The following is a 23917-nucleotide window of genomic DNA, read 5'->3' on the forward strand; positions in this document are numbered from 1 at the left end:
GACGGGCCGTCTGCCGACTGAGGCCTGAGGGTGCCGGGCGTGGGGACAGCCGCCTCCTGGGCGCATTACAGGCGCTGGGGGTCTCGAGGAGGAAAGCAGGGCCGTCCCCGGGCGGAGGTCTGCGATCAGTGCCCGTGGGACGAGTCAGGGGAGCCCCAGCCCCCACCCCTTCCGTGTCGGCGCCGCAGACCCGGGTCCTCGCTGGGAAGACCTGGGGGCAGCTCCTGCCTCCGTGCAGACGACTGGGTTTGGACTTAAGTTGCCCAGCGCGCCCGGCCCCACACGTGTGCGAGGTGCAGGGGCAGCGAAGTCTGCAGGGAAGAAACGCGAAGGACACCTCCGCTCCCGGAGTCAGCCGACCCAGGGGCTGCCCCAAACTGCTCCAGGTCCCTAAACGCCTCGGCTCCGAGTCTGCACCCGGGGCCGCGGGCCGCACTTGGAGGCGCCGTCTTCCAGCAGGGGCGCAGCCCGGGAGCGGGTGACCCGACCGGTAACAGGGGCGGGACGGGACTGAACCGGGTCCTCCGGAGGCCCTGGGCCCGACCGCGGACCGCCCCTCGGGGGCCGAGCCTGGGCGGGGTCAGCGCGGGGTCGCCCGAGCCAGCAGAGCGGGAGTGCAGGGGACCGCGCGCCCGCCGCTGCCGCCGGAGCCTTGGGGCCTGGAAGCCGACGACTGTAAGGGGGCGCGGGGGCGCGGGCGCGCGGGCGGTTGTGGGGGTGCGGGGGGCCGAGTGTGGGGGCGCGAGGGGTGAGGGGGGCGACTGTGGGGACGCGGTTCCGGAGGGGCGAGGGGGCGAGTGTGGGGACACGGTTGCGGGGCGCGCGGTTGCGGGGGGCCGGGTGTGGGGGCACGGGCGGCAGTGGGACTTGCAGGCGTGACTTGCTCACGCCTCGGGCCCCCGGGGCTGCAGGAGCGCGCGGCTGGGGAAGAGGCCCGGGCAGGCCCTGCGAGCGCGCTCGGGCAGAGGAGGGGGATGGGAGGGACAGGGAGGGGCGGGGGGGAGCGCGGCGGGGGTCCCCAGGCCCCGCACTCCCCGAGAGTCTTGCTTCCAGGGTGCATCGCGCCCCGCAGTGAAATGCCCTTGTTTGTCGCCGGAGTCCTAAAAGCTGTGTCAGATCTCGCGGTTGGAGTGTGCTTTCCTGCCCTCCGTGTCCGCCGCCCGGTTCCCCCCCACCACCACCACCACCGCTCTTCGCCCGGGAGAGCAGGCCTGCCCGCCACGCAGCCGGGGGGACACCTGGGCACAATCCTGCTGTGCTAAGGTTGACCTCTTCCTCTAAGGCTGCGTGGCCCGCTTGCCCTCCCGCCCCCACGGTGTAAGCGTCGGGTTCCGCGAAGCCCGGATCTGCCCTCGCGCCTGCACCGACAGACCCCCTCTCCGGCCCTGGCAGCCTGCGACGCTCTGCAGCCCGCACCCGGGAAGGGGGGAGCTGGGGGGCGTGCATTTGCCACCTCTGCCCTCAGCTCAGCCTTTGCTCGGACTGGTGAGCTGTGTGGGAAATTGCCCGGGACGTGGGCCTCCCCTGAATGCAGCTGCGCTGAAGATGAACATTCTCAGGAAGCGTCCTGGCTCCAGAAAGTAACGTCGTCTGCTGGGAGCTTGCTTCCTTCAGGGCTAGCGCCGCCGCGCTGCTTTAGCAAAACGTTCCGGGATTGTTCGGCAGCGGCTTCCCCCCAAATTTCCACACCTAGGAGGGCCGTGGAGGACCGGTGTGTTTCCCTGGGAGGCGTGGGCGGTGCTCAGGGACCGCCGGCTCTGCCCTGGGCAGGGGGCTGCGGCGGAACGTGCCCTCACGAGGCGGGCAGGTTTAGGAGGCAGAGGCGGACATAAAATAAACTTGTAAAATTTAAGTGCGTCAGAAGACAGTAAAACCCTGGAGAGGGAAGGGGTGTCAGGTGAAAGAGAAGCCGCGGTTGAGAGGTGATGTCTGAATAATCCTGAAGAGTGGAGAGTGGCAGATTGCCCTCGGGGACTGTGCACCAGGCTGAGGGAAGAGCGAGAGCAAAGGCCCTGGGGCAGGAGAGCTCCTGGCACAGACGACCTTGATCCGTGTTTTCTGAGTGTGGGCCTGGCTGCCACCAGGGCCTTCGGTGTGAGTGACCTCCTGTGTAAACAGCACTGGCCCAGCTTGAGCGCGAGAGGACTCGGGAAATTTCTGCGCCTGCCCCCACCCCCCACCCAGCGCCAGGAAGGGAAAGACCTCCAGAGACACACAGACAGTAGCTGCTCAGCAGGGTAGCCAGAGTGAACCTCAAGGCCATCTGCTGCAACCTGTGTGCCCCCATGGGCCTAGGGCCTTTTGCCGGGGTGTCTCTTCGAAGTGGCCAAGTGCGCTTGGGCAGAGGGGCCTGTCCCGGGCTCCCACTGCCGCTGACAGGGAGCCCCGGCCATGGACGCACGAGCCCGATAGACCCCAGGCTTAGTAACCGCTCCCCAGGCACCCAGACTCTCCTCTTCAGCGTCCTGGCCCGGGCCCAGACCCAAGGTGGCACGGGGACGGCCAGACTCCATTTCTCCATTCTTGAGTGGAGGTGCGCAGAGCCGCGGAACACAGCCGGGCACACAGAATGAGGGGGGGCCACTGTTGAGGGGATCACGCCAAGGACGCGCACTGGGCCCGGAGGACCACAGGAAGCGCGGCCAGCTGTGGGTTTGCGGGGCCCCTGGAGCTCATGCCCCAACCCACCTCTGGAAGGGCCCTCGACCCCGAATCCTCAGCAATTGTTTTCGCTGAGGTAATACAGTGGTGCGGAAGGCGAGTTGGCCTAGAAAGAAGAGGGGACGCGTGTCCTACCTGTGCCATCCATATGTCCCTCCCCCCCCGGACCTCACCCCTAAAATGAGGGGGTTGAGCTGTTCAGTCTGCAAGGCCCCGGAGCTCTAGTATCTGACAACTGTGCAGTTAAGAAGTCCAAATGGACCTTCAGGGAAAGAAACGTGTTGGTGGGGAGCGGTCAGTTTTGATGGGGCCTGGGGGGACCCTGCCGCCTATGGAGGGCAGGAGGGCAGCTGCAAACCCTCGGACAGAGGGTGGGGGCTCAGGATTGAAGCAGCCCAGCTGGCCCCCTGGTCGCCACCCACCCCCCTGTGGGTGTTCCTGCGCTGGGCCCTGCACTCCAGGGTGCTGTGTGGGTAGGGTTGGGGGTGCAGCAGGGAGAAGGCCCCCGAGCAGTTCCCCAAGAGGGGACCCAAGTTTTGCCAAGGAGCCAGCCACCTGCCTTCCCTAAGGAGAGAGGAATGGTGCGCGCTCCGGGAAAACCTCCCTCTCGCCGAGGAGAGCGCGGGCGCGCAGGGCGCGGGCGTGCAGTCCCATCCTTGGTTATATAATCAAACACACTCGGTGCAAACCGAGTTCAAACTGGGGTTTTCACTTCCATCAAGGTGTGTTTACTTTCCTGAGGGAGGTCATGGTTCACCCTTCCTCACCCTCTGAGGTCCAGCGCAGGCCCTCCCCCAGCCGGGCTCACACACCTGGCGTGGACACCCCACTGTGTCCAGTGCGTGGGTGCGTGGTCCCGCTGCTGCAAAGCCTCCCTCTCCGAGGCCTCGCCGGAGGTGCTCCCATTAGGGGACAAAAGGTTCTTGTCTCCGAGGAGCTCAGAGACGTTCCAGAAGATTCTATAGCTGACCCACAAAGGAGGACCATGGGAGGAATAGGAGGTCCCCGGGTCGGGAACAGTTTTTGCCGCCCTTACCTTTGGGGAAGATTGATAAATACACTGAATTCAGTTGTCTTCTTGGACCCAACGCAGTGACAGTGCAGCTCAGGGAGTCTGACTCTCTTTCCAAGTCTTTGGGGGAAACATGGATGTATTTTTCCGCTTTCCAGTTTTTGGTGTTTTTTTTTTTTTTTTGCCTACTTGCTGGACCACGTGGTCACTGCAAGGCAGCAGCCAGCAGGCCCAGCCACCATGCGCGGAAAGGTGGCAGGTCCTCGCCCGGGTCTGCGCCCGCCTCCCTCCCTCCAAGGCAGGCTGCTGTGTCCGCCAGGACCTTCCACCGTACTCGAGAAGTCTTTTTAGCCTTTTGCAACTTTTTATTCCTTTCTGCTACCCAGACATTGCCGCAAGCAAACTAACACCCACCAAGATACCAACAGCCCAGAACATTCCTGGATGGGGCCTTTCGCCACATTCCGGAGGAGAAAGCCGGCTTAGGTTACTCAGCGAGGCCCCCGGCCCGGCCAAGGGCGCTATCACCTTACACAACAACATTGAGGAAGCTTCCAGACCAGGGAGCACATTGTTGAGGGTTGGCCACCCTGGGGGGCAGAGGGGAAGGAGATCGAGTATGCGCATGACCGCATTTCAGCCTGCACGGCCCATTCCTCTGAATGGGATGCCAAGTGTTGAAATCCCACGCAAGGTAAATTGCTTTTCCTCAGAGGCAGTGACCTGAGCTCTGCTCGGGGCTTTTCTCTTGTAAGGTAAGGCCAGTGGAGAACTGGCCCGGTCTCCTGGGGCAGCCCAGGAGAGGGAGCAGGGCCTCCAGTGACCCCGGGGCCCCCTGCGTTACTCAGCCCCAGGCCTGCGTGGAGGGCTATGTCCATGGGTCTGTGGGCCTCTGCTCGGCAGCTAAGTCTGCATTCCCTGGGCCCTCTCCTGAGGTGCTTGGGGTCGGCCGGCCCCGCCATCGGCCCTCCCTTGTCCCACTGCTGGAGAGGCAGGCTGGGCACCCCTCACTTTCTGCCGTCCCTCCTCCGAGGACCACCGCTCAGCTCCCCATCTCGGTTCGGGAAGCACTTCCTCAGGGAAAGTGCTGGATAAGGACATGGGTCGGGGTGTTCTGGGGACTGACAAGCAAAGTGAGTGCCCGCGTAGGTGACTCTCTGAATACCCCCAGTTCGGTGAGGCCTGGAGAGGTGGGGTCACTGGCCTGGAGTGGGCGGCAGGGCCAGGACCGGAGGCGGGCAGCCAGCGCCTGACCAGCGGCCGGCTGGCTCCCGGCTCCGAGAACACTCCATCCGACCAGCAACACCAGTCATGTTCTGTCTATGCAGAGGCACGAATAGTCGGTTTGGGGGGTGGGGGACAGGCCGCATGGCAGGTGGCGACGAGCCTCCACCAGGCCCAGAGCAGGGCTCCCCCCAAGAAGCCCGCACCCCGCCCCACGCTGTGTTTACTGCTCTTTCCTTCTGCTTGGTTTTTGCCTGCAACCTCGGGGCTGGCTCCAGGCTGCTGTCCCAGGCTGTTCTCCAGGCCCCGGGGCGGGGTGGGGGGACAGGGGGGCAGGGCGTGCTGCTTGGCGGCTGTCCCGGGCCTCGCCCATCGCCCACTCTGAGGCCCCATCGGCCACCGGGGTCCGGGGGAAGGTCTGTGGGGGCAGAGGCTGTGCAGGGCCGGGCGGGGTGTACCCCCCTCCCCGCTCCGTCCGGCGCCAGCCGCGCCCCCAGGGTGCTCTCGGCCCCAGGGAACTTCGGGAAGCCCCTTGGCTGGGGCGGTGGCTGTCAGCAGTGCCTGGGTGGCAGAACATTCCCGTTCTTCCTGCCTTGGCAGGCCGGCCCTGCACCGCAAGGGAAACCATCTGTTTGTCCCTCCCTGCTGATGTCCTTTTGCCTTCGCCCAGGCAGGCGCAGCCAGACTGGGGAGGGCGGCCAGGGGCCTGGGCGGGGAGCGCACGCAGACCCCCAGTGCCACCTCTCTGCCTGGCCCGTCTCCGTGTCCCCCCCACGCCTCTGCCCCAGAGTTCTCTGTCGAGACACACTCCCCCCAGAATTGGCTGAGGTTCTCCCTCTCATGTGAGTGTGAGTCACAGGAAACCATCAGGGCCACGGGGGCGGAGGGCGGAGTCCCCCGGGGGTGGCAGAGCTGGGCCCCCTCCCAAGAGCAGCCTGGGATGCCCTGGCCCAAGGCCAGACGGGTAAGTGCAGGGCCCGGGTTGGCTGCTACTCTCGGTGAGTTCAGGAGCACTTGCTGATGGTGGGGTTCTCCCACCTGCCTGGGTGTGAGGGAGGGGGCCTCTGAGAGCACAGGCTGGCAGACCCCCCACCCCGCTGCCTTCAGCGGGGTCCTGAGTCTGATCCTCATCTGTTTAGATCCAGAACCCTGAGATCTGCAGTCTGCCTGGCGTACTGGCGGTCCACTCTTCCTTCTGGGGGAAATCTGCCGTGGCGCCCCCTGCCACCTACCCAGCCCTCTCCCTGCATCTCAGATACAGGGGGCCTTCATCTACAGAGTAGGCTGAGAAGTGGGTCCTGTATGATTCCTCGGGGAGCATTCAGCCATCTCTTGGTTCCAAAGTTCTAAAAAGTTTCAACACTGTCATTCGAAGAATCGTTAAACTCATTCATCCGACGGATACTTCTGAGCATCCAGGGCACGCCAGGCAGTGGGGACCCGAGGGGAGCCGAGGCAGACAGGGTCTCGACCAGCAAGGAGCTTCCTTCCAGTGGGGGCGGCCCGTAGCGCAGAACCTTGAACAAACGTGACCGTGACAGGAGCTAGGGTTGGGAGGCGCACCGAGCTGAAAGAGGTCAGGCTAGGCTGCCGGGAGAAAGGACACTAGATTTGAAATCTGAAGGAGGAGTGGGAGTTAAGCAGCTGAGAAGGGGAGGGAAGAGCAGACTGAGGAATGGGCATCGGCCCAGCAGGAGGAGGGAGCGTGGTGAGCCCGAAGGACCCCAAGAAGGTGGGGGTTGGGCCCAGAGAGGGCGAGGAGGGGAGAGGTGGGCAGCCCAGACCACAGGGGCCTTGAAGGCCGAGCCGGTGTCCCTCTGTTCCAAGGGCAGTGGGAAGCTATTCGAGGGTTTTAAGGAGGGATGGGATGCAAGCGGGTTGAAGGTCACTCTGACTGCGGAGGATGGGGGGGGCAGCACACGTGTGAGGGGACAGGCCGGGGCTTTGCTTTGGTCCAGGGGAGGTGGTCACGGAGGTGGACTCGAGACTATCTTGGAGGTAGAGCTGCTGGAACTTGCCGATAGGTTGCATCCACGCGGGTGGAACGCAGGAGGGTTCAAGGTCATGGTCTGGGCCTTTGGTGCGGCGCTCGGAAGGTGGGTAGTGCCCGCCACGGTGAGCGGGAACCCCAGAAGAAGACGAGATCACGGTACAGTTGCAGATGCACCTGGGGAGGCTTTGAGATCCTTGGGAGCAGGCGTGTTGGCAGGGGGGCGTTGGGGTCTAGGTTAGAACCACGCACGTGTCTGTCACCCGTGCCGGCAGGGGCCACGCGCAAGGAAGGGACGGCCCCGTTTGGACACAGGATCTCTGGCAGCCCAGCCTGCCCTGTTCACCCATTGGCTTCACATTTCCACCAGGCCTGTGGCCCGCAGAGGCCCCCGGGCTTCCAGATTGTCCTTTATCCCGACGGGGTCTCGGCCACCAGGAGGTCACAGAACGGGACCCCAGCCACAGCTGCGTGAGCGTGTTCTGTGCGGCTCTGGCCCGGAGACAGCGTCCGACTCACTGTTGACACCGAGTCACAGGGAAGACTCTCCGTCACCCTTATGGGTTTTCCTGTTTTAAAAAATGTACGATTATGTTGTTTTTGACTAGATAGTACATGCATTTGGTAAAAGATGATTTTTTTTCAAGGTACAAAAGCTTATTTAGTGCAAGACTGTTCCCTCATGGGGCCCCTGGTAGCTCAGTCGGTTGAGCATCCGACTCTTGGTTTCGGCTCAGGTCCCGATCTCGGGGTCGTGGGATCGAGCTCCATGCTCGGCGTGGAGTCTGCTGGAGATTCTCTCTCTCCCTCTGTTCCTCCCCTGCTTAAATCGTAAATAAAATCTTGGGGCAGTCACTGTTGCCAGCGTCTGGGTGAATTCCCAGACTGTCCACAGCACGTTGTGTCCTTTGGTCAACACGGTGGTACCTGCCACTCTCACTTAACTATCAGGGAGATCTTTCTGGAACTGCAGGTAAGTGACCTTCTGCATAGTGTAGGGAAGGAAAAATTTTTCCTCTACCCTCAGGGTCTTCAGCTGGACTAAGAATTCAATTTACACAAGACAGATTAACCAGGAGAAAAACCCCAAAGTTTTATGACCTGTGCACGGACGTCCAGTAAAGACACTGGGGCCTGGGACGCCTGGGGGGCTCAGTCAGTGAAGCATCTGCCTTCGGCTCAGGTCATGATCCCGGGGTCCTGGGATCGAGCCCCATGTCGGGCTCCTTGCTCTGAGGGCAGTCTGCTTCTCCCTCTCCTGATCTCCCTGCTTGTATTCTCTCGCTTGCTCTCTCTCAAATAAATATGAAATCTTTAAAAAAAAAAAAAAAAAAGACATTGGGGCCCAAAGAAATGACCAAGGCAGACAGTTTTTATACTTTTGAGACAGAGACAATCAATGTGTGAGGAATTGACAGGATCAAGAAAACAGGCATTTGCGAGCCTTAATCAGGGGAATTCTAATCAGGATTTAGACCGCGGCTAGTAGATTAGAAACACAGAACACGGCCTGTTTCTACCACTTCCTCGGCTCTCAAGTCCTCATCTCTGGCGGTAAGGGTGTCTTTCTACTTCTTACAACAGGAAGGGCATTTTCCATTTGGGAGGCTTGTTTTCCTGCTTTCAGGGGGACACAGGAGGGTCTGAGGGCTCTCGCACCAGCTGCTTCCTAAGTGACTTTTATTTAAAATCATCACAATGCCAAAGGGGCACATTTGGGGCGGCTGGCCCTAAATTCGTTCAATGAATCCGTCACAGCTTATTTCCGTCCCCAGCTGATGGACATTCAGGTTGTTTCCAGTCTTACCCTTTTACCGAGAGGGCAGGGGGAGAAAACCTGCAGCAAATACTCTTGTGCATAAGACATTTGATGACAACGCAGGTTCCATGTTCTGGGGAGAGAAATCCCAGCGTGGAGTTGCCGGTCACACGTGGTTCACATTTTGACAGATGTCACAGAATTGCCTTTCATGTAAAGAAGCAGCCGAGTGGGAAGACACCCTCTCTTGTCCTCGAGAAGGATGAGGGCGCAGGTTCCATGGACTCCCCGCCCACCACTGCATTGTGTCTGCCCTTGGAGAACGTCCCTTCTCTGTAGTCCGGCCACAGGACGATGTTTATTCATCGGGTACATGTCTCAGCCAGGGAGCGCGGATACAGCAGTGAAACTTTTGAAGACTGAGTGTTTCTTGTTGAGAGAGTGCCCACAGGGAGGACTGGGTATATTTTTTTTTCCCCCCGACTTTCACAATTCGTGAGGATTGATATAATACAACAGAGTGACAGTGGCTCAAACAATAAAGAAGTTTGTTCCCCTGTCAGCCAGAGGAAGTTTGGAGTAAGTAATCCAGGACTGGGCCACTGGCGCCACGGTCAGTGGGAACCCGTCATCCCCATCACTGCCCCAGCGCTGACCTCTCTCCTCAAGATCCCCTCCTGGCCCAAAATGGCTACCAGGGTCCAGGCATCGCATCTGTATCCCCAGAAGCATGAAGGAGGAAGGGGAAGGGCAAGAGGTGCACGCTTCCCAGCTGAGTCAGCGCCCTTTACGTGGTCTGCCACACACGTGCAGGACCCATGCACCCTCGTGCAGGTGGCGCACTGTGGGACCCGAGAGATGCCATGTAGGTCACCCACATCGTGGATTTGCATGTTTGCTTACAAATACTTTCCAGCAGATGACAATGAGGCATCTTATGACCGAAGCAGTACAGTAGGTTAATTTTCTGATCGCGTTTTGAAGAATGGGCGTCTTTTCCCAATTCATACCCAGTGCTGTCGGCGCCGCGGGTGGCTCTGCCCCAAATACACTTACGGCTCTTCGTCGGCACCTAATCCCTCCATCAGAGGGAGCTGCGGGGAGGGCCAAGAAGCGTAGCGTTTAGCTGGGCTTTGCCGCTAAAAGCAAACTCCTGAGCCGGGAAGGAAGGGCGGAAGGTCGCTGGCGCCGCGGCGCTGCCTCAGTCCGGGCGCATGTTTGCTGAGCGGCCAGCTCGCTGCAGGCCGCGGGGGCACAGTGCTGGGTCCCCAGTAACCCGACCAGCCCACCTTCTTCTCACGCAGCCATGCCGTGCCCATTTCCTTACCTCGCTCCTGAGTCCCGGCTCCCGGTCTACAGAAGGGGCGCCTGAATGGCAATCCTGACTCTGAGTTACAACTCCCGGCGTCGTCCTGATGAAGTAACACGTCACAGAAGGGTGGGGAGGGGACAGACACGAGAGCCGCACCCCGGAGCTCTCCCCTGTCAGCGCTGGCACTGCCCACGTGGGGGCCCTCGGGGCTCCTCGCTGCAGGTGCGCTGCCGGCGGACCCCGGGGTATCCCTCCAATCCGCTGCCTCCTCGTGAAGCCTCTGTGGCCAACTTAACCACGCCCACCTTTGCTCGCTTCTCCACCTGCCTACATGTATCATTGTGCCCATCCCTGGGAGGGTGTCAGGTGTCCATCAGCACGTCTGTCCTGCTGGAGCCTGGGCGCCTGCTCACTCCCTGTGCCTGCAAAGAACCCGGCTCCTCGTCACACGCACGCGCGGTGTCTGCTGAGCTCGTCTCTGGTCCAAAAAGCAAAGCGATCCTTACTTTTCCAAGGCACCAATCCAAATCTTCCATTTACTTTACAAGAATACATGACTTCCTGATACTTTATACAGACCAAATTCAAGTTACAAGAAAAGAGTGGAGCTTTTAGTCTCAGTCCTTAAATGAATTGTCTGTTTTTAAACTTGTGTTTTTGCCCCAAGCACAACAGAGAGATGGCATTTGGTAAAATTATCAGACTAATGTTCTTTTCAGCCGTGTGGCAGACGGAAGCACCTCCTTTATTTGCCCTCCTGCATTCCTAAGTTAGACCCAGCAAGGCAGGAGGAAACAGTTCACTGCCCCGGGGGCTTCCCTTGTCACTTTCAAGTACTTTACGTTCAGTCCTAAGGTCACCATATTGCCCAAGTAACCTCTTCGCTGCAAACTGATCCCTGATTTTTTTAAAGATTTTATTTATTTATTTATTCGAGAGAGAGTGAGGGAGAGAGAGAGAGCACAAGCCGGTGAGGGGCAGAGGGAGAAGCAGGCTTCCTGCTGAGCAGGGAGCCCGATGTGGGGCTCGATCCCAGGACCCTGGGATCATGACGTGAGCCGAAGGCAGACGCCCAACCGACGGAGCCACCCAGGCGCCCCGATCGTGATTTTTTCCCCCCGGTTGCATAAGTATGTGTCCGGAACTTGACCTCAGGGAAGAATTTGGGGATTTAAACTCCATAGGATCTCGTTTCTTATCCGAGTCCTCAACGTCCCTCTGAGCACAGTCTCCTGTAACCACATGACCGCTGTCAGGTATTATGCTAAACAAGAAAGAAATCAGGCTGGTTTACAACAAAAACTACATTTTCCTTACGAGGCAAGCTGATCTCTTTTTTAGGAAGGGTACCCTAACTCCGAGGAAAAAATGCTTTCGTTGGGAAAGACTTCCTCCCCTCTGCTCCCCCAGCTCTCCCAGCAGAGTGTTTGGTCTGGGTTCTGGGAAAGTGCATTACGAACCAAACAACACAGGGCAATGCAGTCAGGTCGAATATGTCTCGGGAGCTCTCGGAGCGTGCCTCCCAGGCTCGGGCGGCAGGAGCCCGCCCCACGAAGCAGGCCTGCTGCTTCTGCATCGCATGACTCTTCTGAAGTTTTCACAGTGGCTCCTGAACCTTGATGTTTTGAAGGGGGTGGAGTGTTTTCTACCCCAGCAGGAGCAGACCCTGCGCAAGAGCTCTCCCTGAAAACGTGAAGGCCGGACAGAAATCTGCCCCCAGGGCTGAGAATTGCAGCTTCTCAGGACAGACGGAAACAAAGACGGGCACCTGCCCAGGGACAGGGGTTGCAGGATGCAGATGGCCAGAGGTCCCATCGCACCGCCTCCATCCTCCCAAGTCACGTCCTTGGGGAGCAGATACTCCCAGACGGCAGGTGCCCGTGTCATACACGGCTCTGGGGTGCGGGCTCATTCGTCTAATAGAGACGGCGTCCTCTGGGGTCTCTGCCAGCCTGAAGATTGCGCACAGTAAGAAGGGATTCGGGAAGGAAGGCACGTTGGCGGAGCACCTGCTTTGAGCCGGGCATGGTTACCCCCAGTTTACGAGGCCACAGATGTGCAGGGTGGTTTGGTAGCTCACGGGAAAGCAGTGGCACTGGGATTTCAACTGCCGGAAACAGTAAAAGCTCCCTTTTTGTAAACCCCAAGATGTTCCAGTTCTTAAAGTCAGGGTGGTCAGAGTTTCTCTTGGGGGGGGTGCCACGGAATGGGGGTTCTCCGGGAAAGCCACACCGGGTCCTCAAACGGTGATACCCAGATGGATCACGGTGCTTCCCCAAACCCACAAGGGGTCTGCGTGTCACTTGGCGTGTGGTGGGGCTGGAAGATAGCATGTCGCCCCCCCCCCAGGGGACCCAGCGATCGGGTCAGCCCTCCTGTGCACCCCCAGCTTCCGGGAACCAGGCTGCCTGTCTTGCTGAGTAAAGAGAGCCCAGGTGGGTTGCCGCAGTTGAGGGGCAGCATGCAGGCTCGGGGGGCCCGTGACCGTGGCCACCCCGCCTCCTAATAGAGTGTCCCTGCGGCGACGGCTCTGCGCACCCCTGACTTGTGCCCTGCTCCTGCCCGAGCCTTGCTCTTCGCGTCTCTCTTCCCTGGGCCTTGTGCAGACCTGTCCCTTCTGCACTTTGTAATCACACGGGGCTTTAACAGCCGTGAGTGCCGGCCCCGCCCCGCCGCCTGAGGAAAACACCGTCCCGGAGTCTCGTCGTAGATTACGGTCGTGCTTGTCCTTTCCTTTCTATAAAGGGAGTCAGGCCACGTGTGCTCTCTCGCGTCTGGCTCTCCGGCTTGGCACCGTCTCACAGTGTGGGGTGCTATCGTGAAGACCCCGTGATCCGGAATGGGTGGCGTTGGGTCATTTCTAGTTTGGGGGGCTGCACAGATAGAGCTGCTGTTTATGGCTTTTAGCAAACGTGCACACGTTCAGGGCGGGTCTATACCTGGGGTAATTGCTGAGTCGCAGACTTCGTCAAGGTCCAGTTCTAGTAGATTCTGCCTGTTTTCCAGAGATTGTAGGAAATTCTCCTGCAAGGTTTTGATTTATCCTAGTTTCTCTCTAGGAGCTAGCTCCCTTACAGTTGTGGTGGTGCCGTCCACGTCGCCATGCCACCTTAGAGGGAAACAGAGAGGATTTAGGGCGGCAAAGGACATCCTCCCTGCCTTCGAGAGGCACACAGTTCCATTGTGCAGAGAAATCTTCCCCGCATAACCAAGCGTGGGGAGTAAGGTGGGAGGGTGTCCATCCAGCTTGGGAACCTGCCTCCCCCATCTGCGGGCTCTTCGGGCTTGGACACACTGCTCAGCCTTCATTTCCTCATCTGTAAAATGGGCCTATTACAATAATTAGGTGAGCTGAATGGCACAGAGTGCTCCGAGCAGAGCCCAGAGGAAGCCCTCCCCAACACTGCCTGTCACCTGCCCAGACCGCAAGCCCCCAGCAGCGAGAAGGCCTGGGGGGGAGGGGGGCGCACACCTGTCCCCTGTATCAGTGGGGTGGGGACAGCAAGGGACTTTCGATCTCTGAGGTGCTGCGGGAAGGGCAGGGAGCCTGTGATTTCTGGACGCCCATGGACCAGGATTTCAAGGACCAGCCCCCCAGTGGCCCGGTTTAGGGGGGCAGCTGTGGCAGGAGCCAACCTCAGGGCCTCGGTAAGGCCCCAGCGGGTCCTTCGGCAAAGAGGACTCGGACAGCTTCTACGAACGTGATAGGTGGGTCTACACAGACAGAAAGGGGGTTCGTGGTTGCCTAGGGCTGGGCCGCCATAGGGACATCAAGGGGCTGAGACCTACGGAGTTTCTCTTTGTGGTAATGGAAATGTTGTAAAATGGTAGTTCTGGCCGCATGTAGCTGCGAATGCATTAAAAATCACCAGATCCTACACTTGAGGCAGGTGGATTGTACGGCATGTGAATTCCATCTCCTAAAACTGTTTTAAAATTATAGCTGAGACGTATGGCTGTGTTCGGGCCTCGTAACACTCCCCCTGTGACACCCCCTGAACCTCCCTGCTGGTTCCCAATGTGCATGGGGACAGGTCCCTCCAGAGACAGTAAGGGGCAGAGCCTCCGGAGCCCAGCTCTCCTGGGGAATGGGGGAGCTCACGAGGGTGGAGAGAAGCTTCCAGGGTTGAAGGCCCCTCAGAGAAACGCAAGGCCATGGAAGTGCAGCCCCCACACCCGGGGCTTATGGAGAAGCTGCCCTGAGTCCATATATTTCTAATTTGAAGAATGAATTTCATAGCTCAGTAGAATTACAGATGAATCTTGTCTTTTTTTTTCTTGGTTTCCGATTCTTCTATGTGCTTATATTCTTTTTCTAGGTCAGAAGTACCTGAGGTCTGGGGTGCTCAGTCAGTTAAGGGTCCGACTATTGATCTCAGCTCGGGTCTTGGTCTCAGGGTCATGAGTTCGAGCCCCGCACTGGGCTCCGTGCTGGGCGTGGTGCTTACTTTAAAAAAAATGTATATGACGTCAGCGGCCAGGTGGGAGAGCAGGGATTCAGCGTCTCCTCGCTCTTGCAGGAATCATGTGGCTGGAAATTCTCCTCACCTCTGTGCTGGGTTTTTTCATCTACTGGTTTGTTTCCCGGGACAAGGAGGAAACGTTGCCTCTTGAAGATGGGTGGTGGGGGCCTGGGGCGAGGCCCACAGCTGCAGAGGACGAGAGCATCCGCCCTTTCAAGGTCGAGACTTCCGAGGAGGAGATCGAGGTAAGGCACCTTTTGCAGGGGGGCTGAGCAGAGGGGAGGGCAGCAAGGCCCCTTCAATGGTTCCCATGAGGCTGGGGCTGGGACGGGCCTGGGGAGCGGGTTTCCCTCTGCTTTTCTCCCACCAGGCAGGTGCAGAGCCTGCCCTCCTGCCCACCCGTCCCCTCTGCTCCTTCCTCCTCTGTCTCCTCCTTCCCCTGCCCAAGGCCCAGCAGGGCCCAGGTGAGAGGGGCATGCCAGCTGGCCCCGGGCACCTGCATCGAAGGTCACAGAAAGCAGCTTCCTCCTCCTTTGCGCCCCCATGAAACCCTGGGAGTGAGCTTGCAAGAGAAAGCCAGCAGGTTCTCATCAGGGCCCCGGGCGGAGGTCCTAAGTGAGAAGCAAGCCATGGTGACATCAAATGCTCGGGTACAGAGAAGCTGCCGCAGGGTCAGCATTAATTATGCGCCTGCTGTGTGCCAGGTGCTTGTGGTCACGTTCAGTCCCTGCAGTGACCCTGTAGGGTGAGGACTGGCGTTCCTTCTACAGGTGCAGAAATTGAAGCTCAGAGAGGTAAAGCAATTTACCCCAGGTGACTGAGATAATAAGCAGGATTCAAACTCGAGTCCATCCAACTCCAGAGCTTGTGCCCCTCCCCACGCTGGAGTTACAGGGCCGTGCCCAGTGGGGTGCGCTCCTGGGCCCGGAGGGTGAATGGGACCCGGGATGTCCCCGCCCATTCCTGCTTTCGGGCTATGCATATCGGAGCACCTGCTGTATGCAGGCGCGGTGCTGGGTGCCCGGTGGAGAGAGAGGCCCTTCCCGCCGTTCCCTCATAGTCCCGTAGTCGAGAGAAGGACTGGGCACGGAGGAAAGGTAACTGAGGGATCAGTGAGGGAGGATGCCGTAAGACGTGCCAATAAAAAGTGAGCTTTCAAGAAGCAGAAAGCGGGCTGCACCCAAGAGAAAGCAGGCGGACGCTCCTTGGGTAGGGCTGCCGCCGCCTCACTGCTCAGGGCGGAGGCTGGGCCCTGAGGATAACGCCTTCCGTGGCTTCTCAGACTCAGTCTCAAACATCCGAACCCTGGGCTCCTGGAGTGCTCGGGAGGACGCTGACTGAGAAGGTAACACTTGGGAGGCCCCAGGAGCGGACGCGGACATCCTAGCCCGATGCTCGGCCGGTCGGCTTGCACCTTCTCTCCTGGTCTGTGTCTTGATCCCAATGGAGGTACCGTGGTTCCCTCAGTGCTGAGGCTCGGAGTCTGCTGACCACAGCCTGTGGGACACGTCTGTCCTGCCACCTGTCTATACAGCCCCCATGCTAGGAAGAGCTTTTCTATCTTTAAACGGCTGAAAACAATCCAAAAAGAACAGTCTCGGGACGGGTGAACTGTGCATGGCACATGGATTTCTGTGTCCGTAAATAAAGTGTTACTGGCACACAGCCATGTCCGTTCGTCCGCGCCCTGCCTCTGGCTGCTTCCAGGCTCCAGGGACAGAGTGGCCCAGTGGCCGCGAGAAAAGCCTAAAATAGTTACTGTCTGGCCTCTGACAAAAGGTTTGCTGGCCACACGTAAGCCCAGAGAAGTTAAAGATGCGTGTCATTCATGGGGTTAAAAACAAAGAGGAGAAGTAAACATGAAGTCAAAGGTGAAGAACATAGGGGTGCCTGGGGGGCTCCGTCAGCTCAGGGGCTGACTCTTGGTTTCAGCTCGGGTCGTGATCTCGGGGCCCCGGGATCGAGCCCTGCATCGGGCTCTGCACTCAGGGGGAGCCTGCTTAAGATTCTCTCTCCCTCTGCCCTCCCTGTTGCAAGCGCACGCGCGCGCTCTCTCTCTCAAATTAATTTTTTTAAAAGCGAAGAACATAGGCTTTGGGAACAGCCGCTGTTGTGGGAAACAAGGAGGCTCCTTCTGGGGTGAACCTGGCAGCCCATGACACACGTCTGCAGACCAGCGGCCTCCTCACCCTCCGACGGGACGAGGCGGCTTTCCTCTGCTGTCACGCTGTCTTGTCACTGCAGGCTTCCTCTGTGTTCTGGAAACAAACCTGCTCTGTGCTCTGCCCCCCCCCCAACCCCTCTCCCTCCCCGGGGTCCCGCGTTTTGCTCCAGGACTTACACCGGAGGATCGACAGGGTCCGTTTGACCCCACCTTTGGAGGACGTGCGCTTCCATTTTGGCTTCAACTCCAAGTACCTGAGGAAAGTCCTTTCCTACTGGCGGAATGGCTTCGACTGGAGGAAGCAGGTGGAGATTCTCAACAGGTACCCTCACTTCAAGACGAAGATTGAAGGTAGGTTTGCTCAACAGCAGCTGGTGAGGGCGGTCTGTCGTGGGAGCGGCCTCCGCAGTTGCGGGGCGTGACTTAGACCCCACTTAGAATCCAAATACTGGTCCTCCAGATGTATTTGTAGGGTCACCTCTCTGGGGCAGAAAGAATGCCGAATCCCCACAAACCCAGCGGGCCCTCGAGCAAGACAGGGAAACACAGAGGTCATTGAAAAGCCAAAGAAATGCAGAATCGGGCCCAGTGATGGAACAGCCTTGGAGAGGAGAGAGCGTGGCCTCGGGCAGCTCAACCCCGCCCGAGGTTTTGAGTCCGGGGTACCGTGTCCACTCAGGCTGCTCGGCCCCTCAGACAGAGTCCTACGAGAAATTGCCCTTTCTGTCTGCAGCCCTCCACCTCATGTGCCCTGGGGAGTAGGTGGTCCCACAGCTTCGCCTGCAGGGAAGGCGCCTCTCAGATTGTCTGGGCAAGGTCACCCCAAGATCATTTGGGCTGAGGGAACAGTTTCCTCAGTGGAAAAGCATTTTTCCCCAGTCTGAGAAATAATTGAGACCCGTCATGGTGTGAGGTTGAGGCATATGGTGTGAGGGTTTGGGTTATATTTGTTGTGAAATGATCACCACAGGAGGTTCTGCTAACGTCCAGTTGCTTGTACAGATCCAATACAAAGAGAGAAAACACTTTCCTCCTTGTGGCGAGAACTCAGGATTTTAGCTTCCCTCCAAGTCCCACAGCATGTCGGCTACGCAACACCCCCGGTGCTTACTTACCATGCACCTGGGGTTTGGATCCTCTGACCCCTTCCTCCAGCCCCCCCACCCCCCCTCTGGTAACCACACATCTGATCTCTTTTTCTGAGTTTGTTGTTTGTTGTTTTAGATCCCACACATCAGTGAGATCCTTTCTCTGTCTGGCTTATTTCACTTAGCGTAATGAAGGCGTCATGTTGTCACGAGTGGTAGGACTTCCTCGTTTTTTTATGGCTGAATAATATTCCATTGTGCACATTTATACCACAATGTCTCGATCCGTTCATCCATCCATAGACGTGTCTTGGCTACTGTAAATAATGCTTCAGTGAACATGGGGTGCAGATGTCTTTTTGAATTGTTTTCTTTTTTTATATATATATTCCCCAAAATGGAATTGCTGGACCATATGGTCGTTCTGTTTTTCATTTTTTGAGGAACCTCCATACTGTTTTCCAGAGTGGCTGTACCAGTTTGCACTCCCACCAACAGTGTAAGAGGGTTCCCCTTTCTCCACATCCTCGCCAACACTGGGTATCTCTTGTGTTTTTATCTTTTTGATCATGGCCATTCTGACAGGTGTGAGGTGGGATCTCACTGTGGTTTCGATTTGCATTTGCCTGAGGATGAGTGATGTTGAGCATCCTTTCATGTGTCTGTTGGCCGTCTGGATGTCTTCTCTGGAGAAGCGTCTGTTCAGGTCCTTTGCCAATGTTTTAATTGGGTGGTTTTTCTGCTACTGAGTCGATGAGTTCTTTCTATATTTTGGAGATTAACCCCTTATCAAATGTATGGTTTGCAGATATTTTCTCCCGTTCCACAGGTTGTCTTTGCTGTGCAGAAGCTTTTTAGTTTGATGTTGTCCACTTGTTTATTTTTGCTTCAGTTGCTTGAGCTTTAGGTGTCACATGCAAGAAACCATCACCAGGACCCACGTCGGGAGAGCTTTGTGTCTGTGTTTCCTTCCGGGGGTTTCGTGGTTTCAGGTCTTACATTTAAGTCTTTGATCCATTTCGAGTTAATTTTTGTGAGTGGTGTGCGGTAGGGGTCCAGCTCCATTGTTTTTCATGTGAATATCCAGTTATCCCGGCGCCACTGATTCAAGAGACTGTCTTCTCTCCCATTCAGTGTCCTTGTCAAAGATTAGTTGACTGTATATGCCTGGGTTTATTTTTGGGCTCTCAGTTCTGTTCCACTGGTCTGTCTGTCTGTTGGAAAAGTGTATCTTAACCCCAGAAAGATTCAGAATCATACAGAAGTGTTGGGGCTCCTGGCTGGCTTGGTCGGTGGAGTGTGCAACTCTTGATCTCCGGGTTGTGGTGTACAGATGACTTAAAAATAAAATCTTTAAAAATAATAATAAAATAAAAGATAAAAGCTTTAAAAAGCACCTAGAATGTTTAGGAAATTCAAGCTCATAGTGTTACTTTTTAAAAATCTATTTATTTTTAATTATCGTAAAACATACATTACAGAAAATTGACCATTTCGACCACTGTCAGGCAAGTATAATACCCCGGTTCAGGGGCATTCGGCACGTTCATATCCTTATGCAACCATCCCCACCATCCATCTTCAGAACTTTTTTATTTTGAAAAGCTGAAACTCTGTCCCATTAAACAGTAATCCCCATTTCTCCCCTTTCCCTCGCCTCTGGAAGCCATCATTCTACTTTCTGTCTCTGAATTTAAATACGAATTCTGTACCTGAATACCTCATATGAGTAGAGCGTTTGTCCTTCTGCCTGGCTTGCTGCGCTCGGCACCAGGTCCTCAGAGTTCATCCGTGTTGTAGCAGCTATCAGGTTTTCCTTCTTTTTTTAAGATTTCATTTATTTATTCGAGAAAGAGAGAGAGCACAAGCCGGGGGAGCGGCAGAGGGAGAAGCAAACTCCCCGCTGAGCAAGGAGCCCGACACGGGGCTCGATCCCAGGACCCTGAGATCATGACCTGAGCCGAAAGCAGACGCTCAACCATCTGAGCCACCCAGGCGCCCCCATTTTTGGAATTGTAAATATTCGTCATGTTTGAGAGAATTTGGCCTTTCCCAGTAACAGACAAGACTTTTGCATTCTAATTTAGAGTGTGTAACTGAGTAATGGGTTTAGATCTGTGATTTTATGTGAAAATCTCCCTGAGCTTATATGCAGTGTTGGAAGATTTAGGATTTACCATAGTTATAAATCTATCAAAATTCTGAGAATTAACTTAAAAGTATGTGGAAGACATACGGGTCAGGCAGATCAACTAAAGTTCGTAAAAAGGAAATTGAAATTATGCTGTGTTTAAAGGAGCATCATTAAGCAAGTTTAGAAATGCAACCATCCATTAATCAGAGGCCTCTGGAGAATAACTGTCAACATTGCTTAGATTAAATAAATATATAAGGGATGCCCGGCTGGCTCAGTCAGGAGAGCCATGTGACTCTTGATCTCAGGGGGTCGTGAGTTCGAGCCCCCCCACTGGGTGTAGAGATGACTTAAAAATAGAATCTTTAAAAAATAATAATAAAATTTGAACAATATAAAGAGAACAATATTTGTAAGTTGAACTCAGGCTTAATAGAGAGCTAGGTCTTTAAATTTGTAGCTTTAATAAGGTGAGGACTAATTTTACACATAAATCAATGGATGCTGTGCCCTTTAGGGGACTTTGATATCTTCATCATGAGCCTCACAAGAGGGCCAGGCCACTTCATCCAAGCCAAAGTACATACAGGTCCTCGTATGTCATTTCCAAAGGTTGCCTTTCGCATCGCTGCTGCCAGATGGCCTGGCCTCCTCATGGTGACTGGGTGACTCTGCTGTCCCAGCTCCTCGCTGGTCCTCTAGCAGATGCTGACAGGCAGGTGTGTCGTGGATCCAGGCGTTCTGCTGGGGCTGGGGACACACAGCCAGAGAATGGGGTCCCTGCCCTCACTCTGGGGTGATGCTAACCATCCCAGCACAGGGTAAGGGGTTCTGTGAGGGAGGAGGCTCTGGGAGCTTCGTGAGCCTATGCCACCCGGGAGTGTGACAGAAGGCTTCCTAGAGGAGGTGGCATCTGAGCTGAGACTTAAAGGATGAATAGGAGTTTGCCACTTATGTGGGGAGGGTGGTCCAGGAGGAGGGAACAGCACATTCAAAAACCCAGAGGCAAGCGGCACCAAGGGGCTCTTCCCTTCCTGGAGGCTGCAGGCTCGAGAAAGCCTTACCCCTGGACATCACAGCACAAAACAGTGCAAGCGCTCCAAAGGGGGCGACTTTGGGCATCGAGTCCTCCCGGACCGCAGCCCGCTGCAACTGAACCCACGTGCGGTCCAGCAGCCTCCCCTGGCTCGCGGCCCGGCCCCGGCCCAGCAAAACTTCGTGCATCTTTCCCTGGGTCCCCGGCCTGTGTGGTCCAAGAAGGCCTCCCTCCTCCCTCCGTCTGCTGCTGTCCTCATTGGTCCCTCAGGCTCAGACCTTTCTGGGGTCCTCTCTGCCCCTACCCCGGTGTTCTGGGCTCTGCATGTGATTCCCTGTCCTGTGAGGAGACCTGGGCCTTCCTCCGGAGATCAATCTCTAGCCACAGAGTCTGGGAGCAAGCAGGCAGGGCCTCGGAAGCCTCAGGCCCAGCCCATCCCCTCCGGAGAGGACAGCATTGCTGAGTCACCGGGAGGCCAAGGTTCAGGGCCAGGGTCAGCTCGGCCCTGTACCCTTCATCTCGAGCCTCTGTCCCGGCTCGGGCCCTGGGCCCTGACATCCCCCACCGTCCCCCCCGTCACCACCCACCAGGCCCAGTGCCCAGCTCGGCTCCTGGGTTCAGAGAGGACAGCCACAGCACCACAGACAAGCCGGGAAAACCTGGCGGGGGGGGAGGGCAGCTTGCTTCCTCCGCTGAGGGAAGCCCCCTGCAGAGTCAATGAGGAAGTATGGGCTTTAACATTTTTCTTCATTTTTAAAATTCAAGTATTTAAAATTCGAACAGTATGCAAGGACACAGTGAAAAGGCAGCCTCGGTCTCGCCCCTGCCCCCCGTGGCCACCGGTTCCCACCCCGGGATGCTTCTGCCCTCACACACGTGCTCACACCCACACCTCCGGGGATCGCCCATGCACTCCGGCCCGCGTGTGTGCGCCTGGGGCTCCCCAACTCTGCACGCAGATGCATTAGAAATCCCTCACATCATGCAGCGTGTTCCGAAGGAGGGAAGGTTACTTCCGAAAAGAACTCTAGAACAGGAGTAAACACAGCAACATAGAGGGACATGCACGGAAGGCTCCACGATAGAATGGATGTAGGGTTCTATTTTTGTTTGAAGAAAGTTATGATGTATTTTTTTTTAAAGTCTGAACTGGGGGTGCCTGGGGGGCTCCCTCGGTTGAGCGTCTGACTCTTGGTTTCAGCTCAGGTCGTGATCTTGGGGTCGTGAGATAGAGCCCCGGGTCGGGCTCCTCGCTCAGCTCAGAGTTCGCTTGAGAGTCTCTCTCCCTCTCCCTCTGCCCCTCCCCCCACTTGTGCGTGCTCTCTCTCGCTCTCAAATAAATAAATCTTTTAAAAAAAGAAAGTCTGAGGGCGCCTGGGTGGCTCAGTTGGTTAAGCGACTGCCTTCGGCTCAGGTCATGATCCTGGAGTCCCGGGATCGAGTCCCACATCGGGCTCCCTGCTCGGCGGGGAGTCTGCTTCTCCCTCTGACCCTCTCATGCTCTCTCTGTCTCATTCTCTCTCTCAAATAAATAAATAAAATATTTAAAAATAAAAAAATAAAAAAATAAAAAAATAAAATAAAAAAAAGAAAGTCTGAACTGCCACAGTCCAGAGGAGTCTAAGGAGACAAGACAACTGAATGTAATGTGGGGTCCTGGAACAGGGAAAGGACGTCAAGTAAAAACTCAGGACATTTGAGCTGTGTTCCGTTGTCTGTGGACACCAGTGTTATTCAGCCTTTAAAAAGAAGGAAACCCTGCCCTAGGTGACCACGTGGATGAACCTGGACATTCTGCTGAGTGAAACAAGCTGGTCATACAAGCACAAATACCGCACGATCCCACATATGGGGGGCTTCCAGATTGTCCAGCTCGTAGAAGCAGAGAGGAGGATGGTGGGACCCGGGAAGTGGGGAGGCGGGGAGATGGGGAGACGCTCGGTAACGGGTATAGGGTCTCAGTTATGCCAGATGAGTAAGTTCTAGACACCTGCCGGGCCGCATCGTGCCCACGGCCGGCGGTACCGGATGGCACACTCAGCAATTTGTAAGGAGGGACTAAATGCTCTTTCTACCATAAAATTTTAAAAATAAAAATGTTTCTAAAACTAAGGAGATCTGAATAAATGATGGACTTTAGTGGAGTTATTAACGTATCAGTACTGGTTTATTCCTTGTAACAAATGTACCGGACTAATGTAAGCCGTTAATGACCGGGAAACTGGGTGTGGGTTCATAGGAACTTCCTGTACTGTCCTCGCTATTTTTCTATAAATCTGAAATTGTTCCAAGATCAGGGCGCCTGGCTGGCTCCATGGAGCGTGAGACTTTTTTTTTTTTTATGTAGGCTCCACTGTGAGATCAAGACCTGAGCCAAAACCAAGAGTCAGACGCTTAACCGACTGAGCCACCCAGGTGCCCCGAAACATGCTAATCTTGACCTTGGGGTCGTGCGTTCGAGCCCCACCTTGGGCATTAGGGATCCCTTAAAATAAATTGTTCCAAAATAAATTTATTTTTAAAAATTTGGAAAGACAACACAGTGTTCTCTCCGGATAGTGGTACTACATGTGATTTTTTCCCCCTTTGATTTATCTGTTTTCCGTTTCTTACAGTAAACATATATTATTTATGTAATGAATTAATAACCCACCAGAACGTGAGCTGGTCGTGGTGCAGGGCTGCGGGTGTGACGGCAGCGCAGGCTGTTTGCCCTGAACTCCCAGGTGCTCTCCGGGCCACTTGCCTGGGAAGGGACCATCCTCGAAGGGACTCTGGGGGGCCTGGAGCCCATTCAGCCACCCTCGGCCTGGATGTGTTCCCAGTGCCCAGCACGCAACTCAACTTTAAAAAAATGTCTCCACTTAAAAAAAGTTATGCTTTGAATTTATATCCCTTGTTGAAAAATTAGGAAGTACAGAAAACACAAAAACAAATAATTCAGGGGCACCTGGGTGGTTCAGTCGGTTAAACGTCTGCCTTCGGCTCAGGTCATGATCTCAGGGTCATGCCCGCGTCGGGCTCCCTGCTCAGCGGGAAGCCTGCTTCTCCCTCTGCCCCCACCACCCCCCACT

At 56.3% G+C, this 23917-nt stretch overlaps 1 protein-coding gene across 1 annotated transcript in view; it reads left to right on the top strand.

The window, feature by feature from the left end:
* Window positions 1-212: 212 nt before the first annotated feature.
* Window positions 213-23917, top strand: part of EPHX1 (epoxide hydrolase 1) — a 31650-nt gene continuing 7945 nt past the window's right edge. Inside the window, exons 1-3 of the mRNA XM_036113536.2 lie at window positions 213-675; window positions 14479-14666; window positions 16756-16936. Of these exons, the coding sequence (XP_035969429.1) occupies window positions 14484-14666; window positions 16756-16936 (364 nt within the window). The 5' untranslated portion in view covers window positions 213-675; window positions 14479-14483. The remainder of the gene's footprint in view (window positions 676-14478; window positions 14667-16755; window positions 16937-23917) is intronic.

This window comes from Halichoerus grypus, chromosome 7 (assembly GCF_964656455.1).
Source record: "Halichoerus grypus chromosome 7, mHalGry1.hap1.1, whole genome shotgun sequence".
NCBI classification, from domain to species: Eukaryota; Metazoa; Chordata; class Mammalia; order Carnivora; family Phocidae; genus Halichoerus; species Halichoerus grypus.